Source organism: Siniperca chuatsi, linkage group LG7 (assembly GCF_020085105.1).
Source record: "Siniperca chuatsi isolate FFG_IHB_CAS linkage group LG7, ASM2008510v1, whole genome shotgun sequence".
Lineage (NCBI taxonomy): Eukaryota > Metazoa > Chordata > Actinopteri > Centrarchiformes > Sinipercidae > Siniperca > Siniperca chuatsi.
The window spans coordinates 7,037,870-7,052,352 of record NC_058048.1 but is presented as its reverse complement, the minus strand read 5'-3'; the positions used below and the strand labels follow the sequence as shown (position 1 = coordinate 7,052,352).

The following is a 14,483-nucleotide window of genomic DNA, read 5'->3' as shown; positions in this document are numbered from 1 at the left end:
TTATATTAATTTTAGCATATGGAGCGACTAATTGAGGCAACTTTGCCATGACTGCACTGCTTTTTCCTGCTCCTTTTTGTCCAAAGATCTACCTATCCCATTTCTCTCACTTCTTGCTCTTCTCTCGTCTTGTTCTCAGGCGTGCCAAGTGCTGCCACCGTGGTAATTGTGATGTGTATCGCTGCTCTGGTGGTGGTTGTGGTGCTGGGCATCTATCGCATCCACCTGACCCACCAGCAGGAGGTCAAGCTGGCAGAGACGGCTAAAGAGGCGGACGTGACCTGGGACGACTCGGCTCTGACGATCACGGTCAACCCGATGGAGGTAGGAGGGCGGGGGATTGGAGGAATGTGGAAGGATTCTGTCAGGGAGGGGAATATGGAGATAAATAAAATGGATTAGGTATTAGTGACTGTAATATCTATGAAATAAAAAGAGATATGCCCATGCTCTGCTAATATTTCCACAGAACCTGGAGGAACCCCAGGCTGCAGAGGAGGATGCCAGCGAGGAGGAGGAAGAAGAAGAAGAGGAGGAGGAGGAGGAGGAAGATGACGAGGAAGAGGAGGATGACATCACCAGCGCTGAGTCAGACGACAGCGAGGAGGAAGTGGACGTCCAGCTACCCAGGATGCAACGCCAGAGCAAGAAGGGTCAAAACTGGGACAAAACAACAATATCTTATTGAAACACAGATTTACAGTCACTGACACACACACATTCTGCAACACGTCCATACTGAAAGCTCAAATCAGATGGTGGAAACAAAAAGACTTAATGTGATGTTGATGCTCAAAAAATGAGGTAATATCTCCCCCTACAGGAAGACTACACCGAAATACAAACACAAACACAGTGCAATGATTTAACCTTAGCCTTGTCAGAAAACCTCCTGTTTTATACAGCTGATAAGAAATAATATGACACATACTGAACGTTAATCAAATGACTTTCATCCTTCTTAAAGGGACAGCTCGCCAAATTTAGGTCATCCCCTGAGAGCTGCTTTTCCTCAAATGATCTCTCTCCCTCTACAGTCTACATAACCACTATGATCTTTAGTGAAATCAAGTTGTTTGAATCCAATTTTGTCAATTAAACCCTGCACCATACATTCAGTTTGATGTGTCAAATTCCACAGTGAGATTTCTGATGTCCTATGAAAATGCAAAACAGTCTTTATTTAAGAAAACTGAGTTGCAAAAGTAAAGAATCTGAATATTTTTGGTTTGTATATTTCATGTTATTTATCAGTCTTTATTCTAGCCTACGTGGCAAAGCCAGGTGATTTTACAGAAATAGCATATTTTCAATGGTACTAAAAAAAAAAAGATGATCTGTGTGTAGTCATGTTGAACTAACTGAGGGGTCTGAGTTCTGGGTTTTTGGTTTTTGGGAAAGACGAGGAGTCCCCTTGTAAATTTTTATATGCTCCTTTCTTGTAAATATTGAGTATAGTAGGTGACCCCCCCCCCTACACACACACACACACACACACACACACACACACACACACACACACACACACACACTCCCTAACACCACTTTCTCCACCCAGAACCCTCCTCTGCACCTGTACATAACACACATGCCACCTCTTCATATGTATGTACATACCCTGAACCCTTAGCCTGCAGGAGTCTTTACTGAACTCAGTCCTCTGTGTGTGTTTCTAGCTCAGTGTTCAGATCATTCCAGCTGACTGTGAGTTGGGTTTGTTAGGATGGATGTGCCACTGCCTTCATAGTGACTGGGTCATTGAAAGCTGCACTAGTCAAGATGTTCAAGTAAAGAGACATCAGTCTTATAAATCGAAATCACACTTCAGGGATGCAGCAGAGAAGAGAGTCCCCTCACTACTCATGTACAGACCACAAGACTTGAAAAGACTTGAAAAATGAAATTTTAGTCTCAGATGTGGTCACAGCAGCGAAGTCCTAAACAACGAGTACTCATTGAAAGCAAGCTACACTATTAATTCCACCATCTGCTCCTACTAGTCATTAATGCTGCATTGCAGAGATGTTGACAAGTGAGAAATTCCAAATTTCTACATGGAAAACTGCAATGGACCTGGCCCTTCACATTGGAATTTCAAGTAGGAAAGTCAATAGATGCAAATATCATATCTTTGTTTTAGGTTTTTTTACATAAAAAACTAGCGGAAATGTAACACTGTTTTGATAAGGATCCTTTAAGTTTGGATATTACAGAATTGTGACCAAAATATGTACTGAGTTGAACATTTTACAGTTAAAAATAAACTTCTAACACTAACAACAAATACAACAGAAAATATTAAAGCTGAGGTGAGAAAAATAAGGCTCAAATATGTAAAAATGCAGCCTATTTATTTAAATAAGAACTATAATAAATGATATAGAACTAAAACATTAAATGAAGTATGTGTAGTGTGGGCAAGCGTGTATTATCAACATTAAAGCTGCACTAGTCAATATTTTTATATTAACTATGGATCAACATGTAAAATCAAAGATGTCACTCCACAGAGGAGTGATGAACCCACAGAGGAGTAACAGCCAACTCTGCAGTTCCCCACAGCTCTACAGAGCATCTAATGTCTTTCAGCCCATTGTTTTGGTTTTACAACTCGCAACTTTAATGTCCCATAAAGAGCCAGATATTTTTCTCAGGAGTTGTTGTAAACCAAAATAGAGCTAAAAGGGGAGTGAATATTGGACAGGTGGACAGAAACGCAGCTGCAAATGAATGCTAATGTTGGTGTCTGCTAAATGTTTAAATAGTCAACAGTTTGTTAATATGTTCACCACATCAACTGTATATGGTGATGTCAGTGTTGTGTTTTAAATGGTTAGGCTGCTCCCAAGTAGCCAAAAAAAATCAATTAATGTAGGTTTAACACTTTTTCAAAACATCTTTGGCATTTCTTTACTTGTTCTTGTTACTTATCAGCCAACATATGCCCAGATACTGATATATTTGTGATAAGGTAAAATTGTCTGATAACAGCGGCCCGGCTAACGTGTCAGTCACGCTCTGGTGAACATCAACACCATAGCATTTAAATGTCAAAGCTGCTCAGCATTACTTTTATGTCCATGATCTCCTAAAGTATAGTTTCTGTCATTTTCATTATTTTGTCAGTAGTCTGTACTGTAAGTAGCTAGTCCCATGTGGAAAAATACTAGGCAAAGAAGTCCTGTTTTTTCTGAGTTGATTACAAGAATGCACAGAGACAGCAATTACACTTTACCTGCAAGGTACTTTTCCAACTTCTGCCTTTGAATGAAATGCAGCATTAATGAAAGAAATTTAGGTCTAGGGGTGATGTCACATTACATAAATCCCACTTCATTAGCAGCTCTTGGGGCCACCGAATTGTTGCCTGGTGCAACTTCAAGATAAAAGGACAGAGGTGAATGCATTTGGCAGTGTCCCATTTGACATAATCAGAAAACCCAGTCGAAGGTTTCTTCACCTTGAAGTGAAAGGGCATTAATCTCTGGCTGTGGCCATCCTGAATCCAGTCTGTAATGTTAGATAATAAAGAATCTACAAACAACAGAAGGTTTTGTTACATGTGACATGTGTAGTGGCTGATAGTACAGTCTGCCACAGATAAATCAAGGTTTGGTTAAAGTCACAAACACTGGAAAGTTTCCTCCTCTAACCTAGTGAGCCTTTAACGGCTATCCTGTGGGTGTAGCTGGGAGAACAAACTATATGTGTGTGCTGTAGCTTTATGTTCATGTAAAGATGTCATACGTTGTTTACGAGTTTTCCTCATCTACTGTGACACCTAGTCTTGTGATGTCACCTCCCTCCTTGCACCCCCTGGAACCTTTGGTGGATTTTGCATCGACCCGAGCCCTAATGTTGTCCTGACGTTTGTTTTAGAAGAGGAGGACGGTGAAATTAACATGGAAACCTTGTATAATGTGTAAAAGTTTGGTTTTTTTTTGTTTGTTTTCTTTTTTTTTCTCTGGACTCTTTGGTCTGTTTTCCTTTGGAATGGTCACTACAGCACTTTCTGTAAATTGGCCAATAAAAACTTGTTTTGGAATCTAGCTGTGGTCTCGTATTTGTGTGATGGTGGGTGATCGTGTGTGTGTTTCTGCTGTTTTTGAGCATTTCGCAGGCTTGAGATTTATTTCAGTGTTGCATTATTCATGACACCAATATTTAATCTGTAGTCCGTTATCTGATTATGAAAGTTTAGAATCTTATTATATAAGCGGAAAAACTGCAATGAGTGTGGGGGAAATGTGTGCAATCTGATTCCAGTTATTATTATGCAGAAATCAGTTATGTTTTGTTAATAAGTGAAGTTGAACATTCCTTTAGTGAGAATATTATGCCAAACATATTGTCTTTAAACTTTAAAATCAGTCAATTGAGAAAAAAACTCTAATCTCAATACTGATTTTCTGTTTATACACAGTCTATTTACAACAGCATTTGATCTAATGCAAAGCCACAGGTAATTTTTGAAAAATTCTCTAAAGACATTTCAATTTAATTCAATCATCCATCCACTCTCTAAACTACTCATCCTCTTCAGGGGAAGGTGCGGCACTGATCCCCACTGGATTACTTTTTATTCTTCTCGGGTTAAAAGACTCAGTACTGTATCTAATAGGCCGTACAAGCATGGTACAGCCAGCAAACATGAGAAAGCTGTACAAAATATCATTAATAGTATGTTTATTCTTCCTCTGCCCTTCTATACAGAGGAACTACAGTGTTGTTTTTCAATCAGGTTTGGTTGTGTCTGCTGTTATATGACTAGTCATGATTCTACTCTGTATAAAAGCCATGCACACACTGTCAGGCTTGGGGACGTTATTGTTAGTATTACTGTTATTATTTATAAGGTAAATCCATGGAGCCACAGCAGGGGGCCCCTCAGGAGAGATGGGGCCATATGTGTAGTGAAAGTGCTGGTTAGACATAAAAATGGATATTTCACTGGAAATCAAAGTGTTTGTTGAGTTGTTGAGTTGGTATAAAGTAAAAACATATTATTAGATACAGTATGTTTTGCATCTTTTTCTGTGTGAGAGAAAATTTGTTTGTTGAGTTTGGTGTCTGTGCTGCCTATTTGTGGCCGGTAAACCGCTCTGTCTATTCTCAGCATAAAGACCAAGCCTGCACTATTGTTGATATAGAACCTACCGTGTGCATGCTGTCTTTGGTTTGTGGCCTTTTAAACTGTTCAATGAGCAGTTTGGAAACATGAACGGATCTATAGGACTGTGTGCGCTCCATGGTGCTGAAGTGCTGCTCAGCACCACAGACGGCGACACTCAAAGCTGGTCAGACTCATCTGCAAATAATAATATACCACTGTAACTGTTTGGGTCGTATTTTTCTTCATTTGCTTGTCAGGATTGGTACTGGTCCACTATTCTAGTATTGAGGGATCAGAACTCTAGGAAGCTGTGTTTTTTTAACGTAATTTTCAAAACAATAAGCTTTTATGGATTTTTATGACAGATTAGGAACAATATTTGCAAAATAACTGTGTGTGTGTGTGTGTGTGTGTGTGTGTGTGTCTTCTAATTTGAGTTTTAGACCTCGGAGTAAAGTACATTTTTGCAAAGTGAGGACATTTTGGCTGGTCCTCCTCACTTTGGGCTGGACCTCCAGAGAGCTGTTTGAGAGTCTAGGCTTGGTTTTAAAGTTAGAATTAGGTTCAGGTTCAGTTTATGGTAAGGGCTGGGGTTAGGCATTTAGTTGTGATGGTTAAGGTTAGGGGTTAGGGCAGACATGGGCAAACTACGGCCTGCGGGCCCCACACGGCCCGTTGGGCTTATTAATCCGGCCCGCTGAACGATACCAAATTATATTAAAATAGGTACGGGTAAACCATGTTCAATTTACCTTTCCCCTGTAATGCCCACGTTTCCCCAAAAGATGGCGCAGTTCAGCTACACTGACCTTGTTCGCGTGTATTCTCTTCTTCTCTTATGAACCCTTCTGCAAAAATTAGCTTATCAAAGAAAAGAAAAGTGGATAGTGAGCGCTGAGTGTTTAATACGGAGTGGACAACAAAATATTTTTTCACTGAAGTCCGATCAAAGGCTGTATGCCTAATATGCCAAGAAACTGTCGCGGTTTTCAGAGTACAATATCAGCCGTCACTTTGCTACGAAGCATGCCAACTACGCTAGCAAGCAGTCAACGCAGGAACAGGCCGCCCGGCCCCTCTGTCAAATTTTAGAACCCATTGTGGCCTATGAGTCAAAAAGTTTGCCCATCCCTGGGTTAGGGGCTAGGAAATGCATTATGTAAATGAGGGTCCTCATAAATATAGAAGAACAAACATGTGTGTGTTTGTGTGTGAGCCTGTGAACTTGTGTTAATCATGTTATGGAGACATAAATCTGTTTACACTGTCACATTACGGGGACTCATCTCCATTTGGAAACAGAAACCTGGTACTCAGAAGGAAAACTATCACATTTTAGGGTTACAAATTAGTTTTTTTGGGTAAGACTAAGCTAAGGGTTGGGGTCAGGCATGTAGTGGTTGTAGCTGAGGTTAGGGTAGTCTACAGTAGCCCTGGCCAAAAAGGAATGACGGGAATAATTCTTTTGTACAAATTCTTTTTTGAGGTCGATTGGTACCAGGTCTGGTACGTACTGCCTCCAGGAAAGAGTCATCTGCTCACAGTCAAGTCCAACACTAACAAAGGCCCTCTCCCGCCTGCTTTGCTTTTATGTTACCAAACTGACTGCCAGGAAGGATATATACAACATTAAATAGTGTTACAAACTCACTCAAGTAGGCTACTGTGTGACGAAGTTTAGCTTGCTTTAAGCAGTTCGGATGGTGACTGACTGATACGTGTTTTCCCCTCTGGGCTTACCGTAGCTGCCCGTCCGACCATTCAGTACTACAAACCCGTATACTCGGCTGCTGCTGATACCAGCTCAACACTTCCAATACTGCAACCCGTATGCAATAATACCAAAGAGACCGTTTGGGGGCTCGCCTGAGTCATTCATGTACTCTGTTCTTGTTAGCCCGTTAGCCTGTGGATTCTATTTCTGCTGCCTGCGGAGTTTGGGCGCGAATGCTTTGCAGTTTGGTTGCTAGTTAGACTAACGTTACCGTCAGGGCCTGCATTTTGATTTAACTACTATTATCGTCTCCAGGTCATTTCTTATTTCTGCTACTGTCATGATACAACATACGAGTTGGTAGATTTGTGTTAATTTACTGTAAAAATAATGAACACAGAATAAACACAACTATCACAATAAGTAAAGTAAAACACTTATTGATTTTATTATTGAGTGACTATAGAGAGGGGGAAAAATGTCTTCCCACGTTTTGATTAATTCGTGCACACGAGATAACAGAGAGCCAGCACAACAGACCAGCTTTGTTTATCAGTGTTGAGCAATGGGAAAAGGACTTTGAGTTAACAGTTTGAGTCAAGCATAGAGGCTGTATCTTTACTGTCATTGTGTGTAGCTCTGGTTGTGTCCGTGTTTGTCTTGTGGTTGGTTTGTGAAACAAACAGCCAGCGGTGCTGCTGATACAGCGGATTGTGAGTTGTAGGTTCCACAGTAAACAGACCGAACTCTTCAGCTGTCGCAGTCCCTCCTGCCCGGCCTGCTGCTGCTGCTCCTCTCGCGGTCAAGGTCCAGCTTTGGGCGCCACAAGCCGAGTGCCATCTAGTCCCATTATATTCAAAAAATGCAGACATCTCTAAGGCAGATACCTCCAAAACTCTGCAACTCACACCAAAACACTCTAGATGGCTAAATAGCACTACAGGTAAGAGGAAAAATATGGATTTTTCATTTTGGGGTGAACTGTCCCTTTAAGTATGTTCATTTTTTTTTTTGTGGTTCCTTTGTCCCGTCTTTAATTGCTAAATAGATTGTTTATATGCAGCGAAATTCTGTTCTGAAAGTGTTCTTCACTTTGTTAGCAAGACAGTTGTGATTAGAGCAATTAAAGAAAAATTATGTTTTGTCATAAGTCATTATAGCCCAACTAAATGCCTTTTCAAACTTAACCAAGTACTTCAACTACATTATTTCACTCTATGGAGTTTTTAATATATATTTTTTTAACATATGTTTCTTTATTATTTCTACTTTTAATAGAAATATCTACTTCACATATATTTTTAGATTTAATGTTAAATGTATTCTATGTATTCTGTAGTTTACAAGTAATTCTAGTCATGTCAGTAAAATACACCATTAGTTGTCTCTCTACTGGAGCCACATATCAAAGATTGCTGGGATTTGAGTCCATGATCAATAGAATGTCTCCATCTAGTGGATATGAACTATACTGCACAACTACGTACCATCATTTTCAGGCCAGTGATACATTTTGTTTTATGTTTTATAGTCACACCTTAGCTCCTGCTCTATGCCTTTCACACTTTTTGTCATGACACGCAGAAGTATTAATGATCTAATTTATGATTTCAGCCTTGAGCCAATTAGGGATTAACATGATTTTTGAGAACCTGACATTACTCAAACCCCACTAACTGTTCAAAAATCAGTGTAAATGATGACCCGAGAGGCTTGCTGCTTGAATAAACTGGCGGCAACACTCCAACTCAATATAGAAAAATTCAAATATTCACGAAAATCTTTTTATTTTCCTGGATAGAGAGTAGAGCAGGGGGGAGCCCCAGGCACTGTCGCCTTCACTCTCGACTCACAAACAAAAATAGACTTCAGATTCTGGGGAAAAGCCTTCACTTCGACTCCAGTGTACAGACTGCAGCATAACTATACATATCTGTAATTATCCACTCATTTAATTATTATCACAATTCCTTATTAATTTGACCCAGTTCTATAGACAGCCAAGCCACAAGCGAGATGGACATGTTGCGGCCCTCTTGTCATTGTTGCTTGGATGATGGCAGTCAGTGTCAAAGCTGCAAGGTTATGATGTCCTGTCAATTACAGAAGCACCCTGCAGGTAGAAGTTGAGGCAGCAGTATATAAATAATGAAGTCCAACTTGCCTGAAACAGAAATACAAGGCATTTATTCTCATATGCATTATTTATTGTGTTTCTTTACACTCCAAGACCTTGAAAAACTGAAAGCAACAGCGATAAAAGAGCAACAAATGTAACTGGGGGAATGTGAGGATTTAGACTGTTTGATTTGCACCCACACGGGAAGATCTGCTCCCTGAGAAAGCCGAACTTCACAGGAATGTTTGTTGGAAAAGGGTGAGCATGAGATGCGAGCATGGAAGTAAGAACAAAGGCAGTGAACCAGAGATGGAAGCAGAGCTGCTTTCCCATCAAAATACAACCAGCTGTGTGATATTTGAAAGTAATAGCAGATGGTCACTCAGTGGTGGCTGGTGTGCAGAGGATTTGAAAAGTTGAACCAGTGAGCCTGTGCACACTGGAGAGTATGAAGCCAATGCAGCAAACCATGGCCTTTAAGCCTGCCAGTGTCCTGAAGCATAATACCAACGCCGAGCAGAGAGGACTGTTTCATTGGTTTAGATTATTATTAACCTTTTGAAAATAAAGAATTTGCGTTCCGCTAAAAACAGTCTGTGTGCATTTCAAGCAGAAAAATGAACATGTTATTATATATTTCACACAAAGACAGATCACATGATGAAGGGACAGGGTGAGACTCACCTTCAGGCGGTAGACAAACTGCAGACAATCAGCAGGATGGATGAACTCAGCAAAGTCGTGCCGCTGAAGGCTTCAGGGTTTTTCACAATGCTGAGTTCTCTGCACATGTACCCATGTACAATACCCATGAGCCTTGGCTGCTGCTGCGATGGAGAGGAAGCCACTCAGAGGGGCAAAATTGTGTGTATTCAAAATGCTTCATCGTTGCAGTTGTGAACAGAATGAGACGCCATGCTGAATTAATCCAAAATCGGCCCAAAATTCTTAAGTAAATTGATTTAAGCTGCAGATTAAGCAGTCTGCAGCTGCAGTCTTTTAAATTTTGTCAACAGCATCATTTTTAGCTTTCACCCGCTGTTAGCGGCTCACGTGAATTTTAAGCTTGGTGATTGGTTGTTTCTTGCCTTAATGCACCTTGGTAGTCGTAGTTAACTTCTCCCCCAAAGTTTTTTTGGACACAAGCTTGTACCTTTGACTTTTTATCAAATAATCTGAAATTTTCTTACTTCTGTAACTTTACTGATGATTCGACCGGAAGAGTTTAATGCCGATCCAAACTGTTGAAGTGCTTCAACTGTAACTCACGTTAACATTGTCTATGGAAAAAAAGAACGGGACTTTTACTTCCAGAGCTGGGCACCCAAAGTAGCTCCTCCCATTGTGTGAGTCTATAGTTGACTAAACTAAAAGTCTCAGTGCTTCCCTACTACCCTGACAAGTTAGTTCTATTCTAACTAACTTGTCTCAAATTCTAAAAAACATGAAATTGTCACCGCCAATAAATTATTTTAAAATAAATAATGTTATTGTAAATATATATCTAATAGATATAGCTTAGCTTGCTATTGGACTACGTTTCCCAGATTCCATCTCTGTAGCATCTCTGTAGCACGTGAGTTGTGTCTTCAGTGAGTAGGGTTCTTTTGAAGTGTTGCCGCGGGTTGAATTTTTTGTCCAATGGTTGCTAGACCTATTTTGCATGTAAATTACATGAATAATATCTATATTAATATATCATATTTTAAAATGTATTTATACCCAAATCCTACCAGTCTGACTCCAGATCAGCACGTACACACATGGACATGGGACACATCACATGCCCACATACACACAAACGTGTCTAATGCTCTCCACCTGCCAGTGCCTGCCTCTCGATCCCAACTAGCAACCCCGGGGAGAAAGATGGTGCCCAGTAAGTGGGCAAAATACGGGAAGAAGTATACAAAAGAATGGGAGAGTGAAAACTGTTTAGGGAAAATTGCTTTTAATGCTGGCACACTAAACATTTATGGTGTTACTTCGTAGATATTACATTTGGCAATGATAGCAGTGCTGTTGGACTTTAAGAGCAGTGTATATGGTTTGGCAGGGGCATATTTTGAGTTCTGGTCTTGGGCTGGTTTTGTCGCACAGGTCTGGGAATCCTGCCTTGCTTCCCCAGAAAATAAATCCTACTGGGATTCGTACTGGAGGGGAAAAAATCCACTCTACTATCCACCTACACTAATTTTCTGACCGGCTGCAGTTGTGGCACATTGTAATACTCTGTCAGGTTGAGGGAGCGTGCAGGCAAACTTGAGCATGCAGTGCAGGGAATTTGAAAGTATAACTGATTGGGTAAGGTTAGTATTGTGCACATGTGGATAATAGAAAACATGCAAATGTATTTCCACACAAAAACAGATACAAATTTCTCTACAGAATCCTGTATAATGTATGTGCCTAATGTCTAATCACATGCACAGAATTTAGGCACAAATATAACTCCATACACATCCACCTCCACCTTTGCAAGAGCCACGGGATCTGCCAGGCCTCTGCTCACTCACTAAATATGCTCCCGAAGAAAACAAGTCCTGTCAGCTGTCCAGGAAACTGTTCGCAACACTTTGGAAAAACACCATCAGATTTCACAATTTATTGCCAAAACCTTTCCAACTCAACTGCATGGCATGTACTGCTGCCTTGCTTGTGAAACATTTTAGGCAAGTAAACTTCTCCAGCCTCAAATGACATTTTACTGATACAGTAAGATTCACTACTTCTGTCTTTTGAAACCATTGTTGTGTAATCATGGTAACGTTAACACAATATCTTCTCTTCTGCAAAAGCAGGAGGAGGAAGCTGTGGCAGGTCGAGTAGCTGACACATTAGAGACCTTTTATATTGATTTGACAGATGAAGTGATAATGACATGACAAAGTAGTTTGAGATGAGCTTCACGGTTCATTCTTGAACTGAAACGATCTCAACTCAGGGTCGGCTCGCTCCCTTGTTCTGGAGCTTTCAACCACATCACTGCCTGCTGCGGCCAAACGCGACACTATCAGAGCGGAGAGAGTGAAACAAGCTGTGGGCCGGAAAACCAAAACAGCTGGTTACAGTGCAGACGCTACAATGCTCCGCTGAGCTGAGGGGAACTGAAGAGTTCACATTATATGTAGTCATTTGATGAATTATTAATATAAAAAATATTGATTATAGCCATTTTGAGAACGAACTGTTAAGCATAACTTTCAAGTCAGCATGGATGAGAGCGGTGCTCACAATCATGGGAAATTTGAAGGTCTACATTTCCATGACAACTGAGCAAGCTCATTTTCCTGATGTGTGATATGGTCGAAAGCGTCAGAACAAGCGAGTGAACCTTTAGTTAAGCTTGCCATGTCAACTACTTTGGGAATGTCTCTTCTTCCTCCTCTACAGCAGAATATTCTCAGCTTTCAAACACACTAAACCCCTTTTTATAATCACCTCATAAACAAACCCTCTTACTGATGCGGGATTACACTTCTGGTTTATACTGTCAAACAATTACAGCTCCTCACACTCCAGTGGCCAGCAGCGCCACACAACTTCACTGTCAAGGACACACTAATTCATTTTGCTCTAAGTATGAGGCCACCATAAGAGTGGTGGCTGGGAAATGAGTTTGCCACTTTAAAAAAATAAAGCTAATCAACGCATGAAATCAGGTTTGTGTGAATGTTTAAAGCTAGCCAGTTCAACTCACAAGACTTGTTCAATTAAAGGGGAAAACCACCTATTTTCCATTTTAAGGTCAGCTTACTCATCATGTAAAACAGTTGTTTAATGTCTTTGTGGCTCTGGAGGAGCTTTGTCAAGTCTGAGAAAATAACCCTGATGACGTCACAGTGATGTCATCAGGGTTATGTAGGCCCGGGCTTGGAAACAACTAATTCATGATAGAAAAGCCAAAGCATAAACTGGGGCACAGAGTTTGAAAGAAGTGGACATTTACCAGGTCGGAGGGTCTTAAAAAAAGGTACACACACACACACTCACAGTCAACTCAATCTGGTTGCATCATGGGAAATGTAGGTTCCAGGGTTTTTGTAGCTTACCAGAGACTAAAGGTTAGGATGTCTGGGCCTCAGTTGCTTCAATTTTGACTTGAGTTGAAATCATTAGTTAACTAATCAATAACGTAGAAAAAGTTTCAGTCGTAGTCACACAAAGAATTCAAGAGTTCCCGTTCCATTTTTCACAACTGAGAATGACTTCCGGATGGGAGCCGAAACGTCTTGATTCCGAAAACAGTGTCCAGATGACTACGACTGAAACCTTTTCTACGATAGAACACTCCTGGACGAATGAGGGACTACACCGTCCAACTAATCAATAAGTTAATCGACAGAAAATTAAAGAGGTCACCTTGGGCTCTGGAAAATTGTAATTGACATATTTTTAAACTGCTTTCTGAAATTTCATAGACTAATCGCTTAATCATGAAAGTAATTTGCAGATTAATTGGCCGTTCTTTTTAAAACATCTGTGTTTTGTGCTTCCCCCAACTGTATTGAAGTGAAACACTAAATCGCTGGAACACCCCTTTAAAAACTCCCCTTCCATTGAGGTGTGATTGTCTTTCTCTCTCTCACACAGTTTAAATAAGCCATAGTGTTGTAGTAACTGCAGATGACCAAAAGGTGGCAGCAGTAATGTAGCAAATAATAAATCCATCTCGATCAGTTGATCAATCTTGAGTGGAGCCCACATGTGTGATCATTTGATATGCAGATAGGGGTGCAGGGGACCAACTGATTTTGTATTTTTTACATTTTAATGAATCAAAAATAGGTTTCAAAACTATCATTTCTATGGAGCACCCATTGTGTTATGCCAAACCTAAATTGATAGGACAAGTTGCACAACCGCATGATGTTGCATTGTCACTGCATTGCGACTTGTCATCACCACCATCCATCAGGATCCAGTGAACAAGAGGCTTTTCAGTTAAAAAGCAAACATCTGGGAGTGCTTACGCTCAAACAGATGGCGACATAATGTTCTTTTTATTGCAACAAAGCCATCAAAACCAGGATAACAGTACTAAAGGTCATGAACGCCAAATCCTGCCTGTTCTTGGCTGGTTATATATTTACATAAGGTGTAGTGGGCACAATACTAAGGAAACAGAACAGGCCAGTGGGCACAGATGACATTGTACACTGCACACTGACGTCACAGAGTGTGTGGAGGATTAGAAAAAAAAACATTTGGCACAGAGTCAGTAACAACAGTGGCTGCTGTGTGTGTTGCTCTGATGAGATTATGAGGTCATCCTCTCAGCCAAGTGGTTTGCTGAAACTGCCAATGTGCGCGCGCGCGCACGCGCACACAGACACACAGACACACACACACACACACACACACACAAAACCACAATAATTAAATACACAAATTGTCAGTTGTATTACCTGTAGGCTGCGGCCAGTAATTAACCTGGGTACAGTACGTGTGTGTGCCCAGGGATATGCTGTCACTAATTTTAGATGCACCCTTGCAGTAAGGTGGCTTGCTTTTGCGTAATCGGCAACAGGTGACAT

General features: G+C 40.6%; 1 protein-coding gene and 1 long non-coding RNA gene across 2 annotated transcripts in view; one reads left to right on the top strand and one right to left on the bottom strand.

Annotated features, from left to right (window-relative positions):
* The window catches only part of LOC122878467 (calsyntenin-2-like), a 247,021-nt gene extending 242,972 nt beyond the window's left edge, over window positions 1–4,049 (top strand). The window contains exons 16-17 of the mRNA XM_044201270.1: window positions 140–324; window positions 470–4,049. Of these exons, the coding sequence (XP_044057205.1) occupies window positions 140–324; window positions 470–688 (404 nt within the window). The 3' untranslated portion in view covers window positions 689–4,049. The remainder of the gene's footprint in view (window positions 1–139; window positions 325–469) is intronic.
* Window positions 4,050–8,597: 4,548 nt separating this feature from the next.
* LOC122878466 lies at window positions 8,598–10,408 on the bottom strand. Its single transcript, XR_006378494.1, has 3 exons — window positions 10,137–10,408; window positions 9,631–9,773; window positions 8,598–8,991 (listed from the first exon to the last, which is right to left on the bottom strand). It is a non-coding gene; the product is annotated as an uncharacterized LOC122878466 (long non-coding RNA).
* Window positions 10,409–14,483: the final 4,075 nt, after the last annotated feature.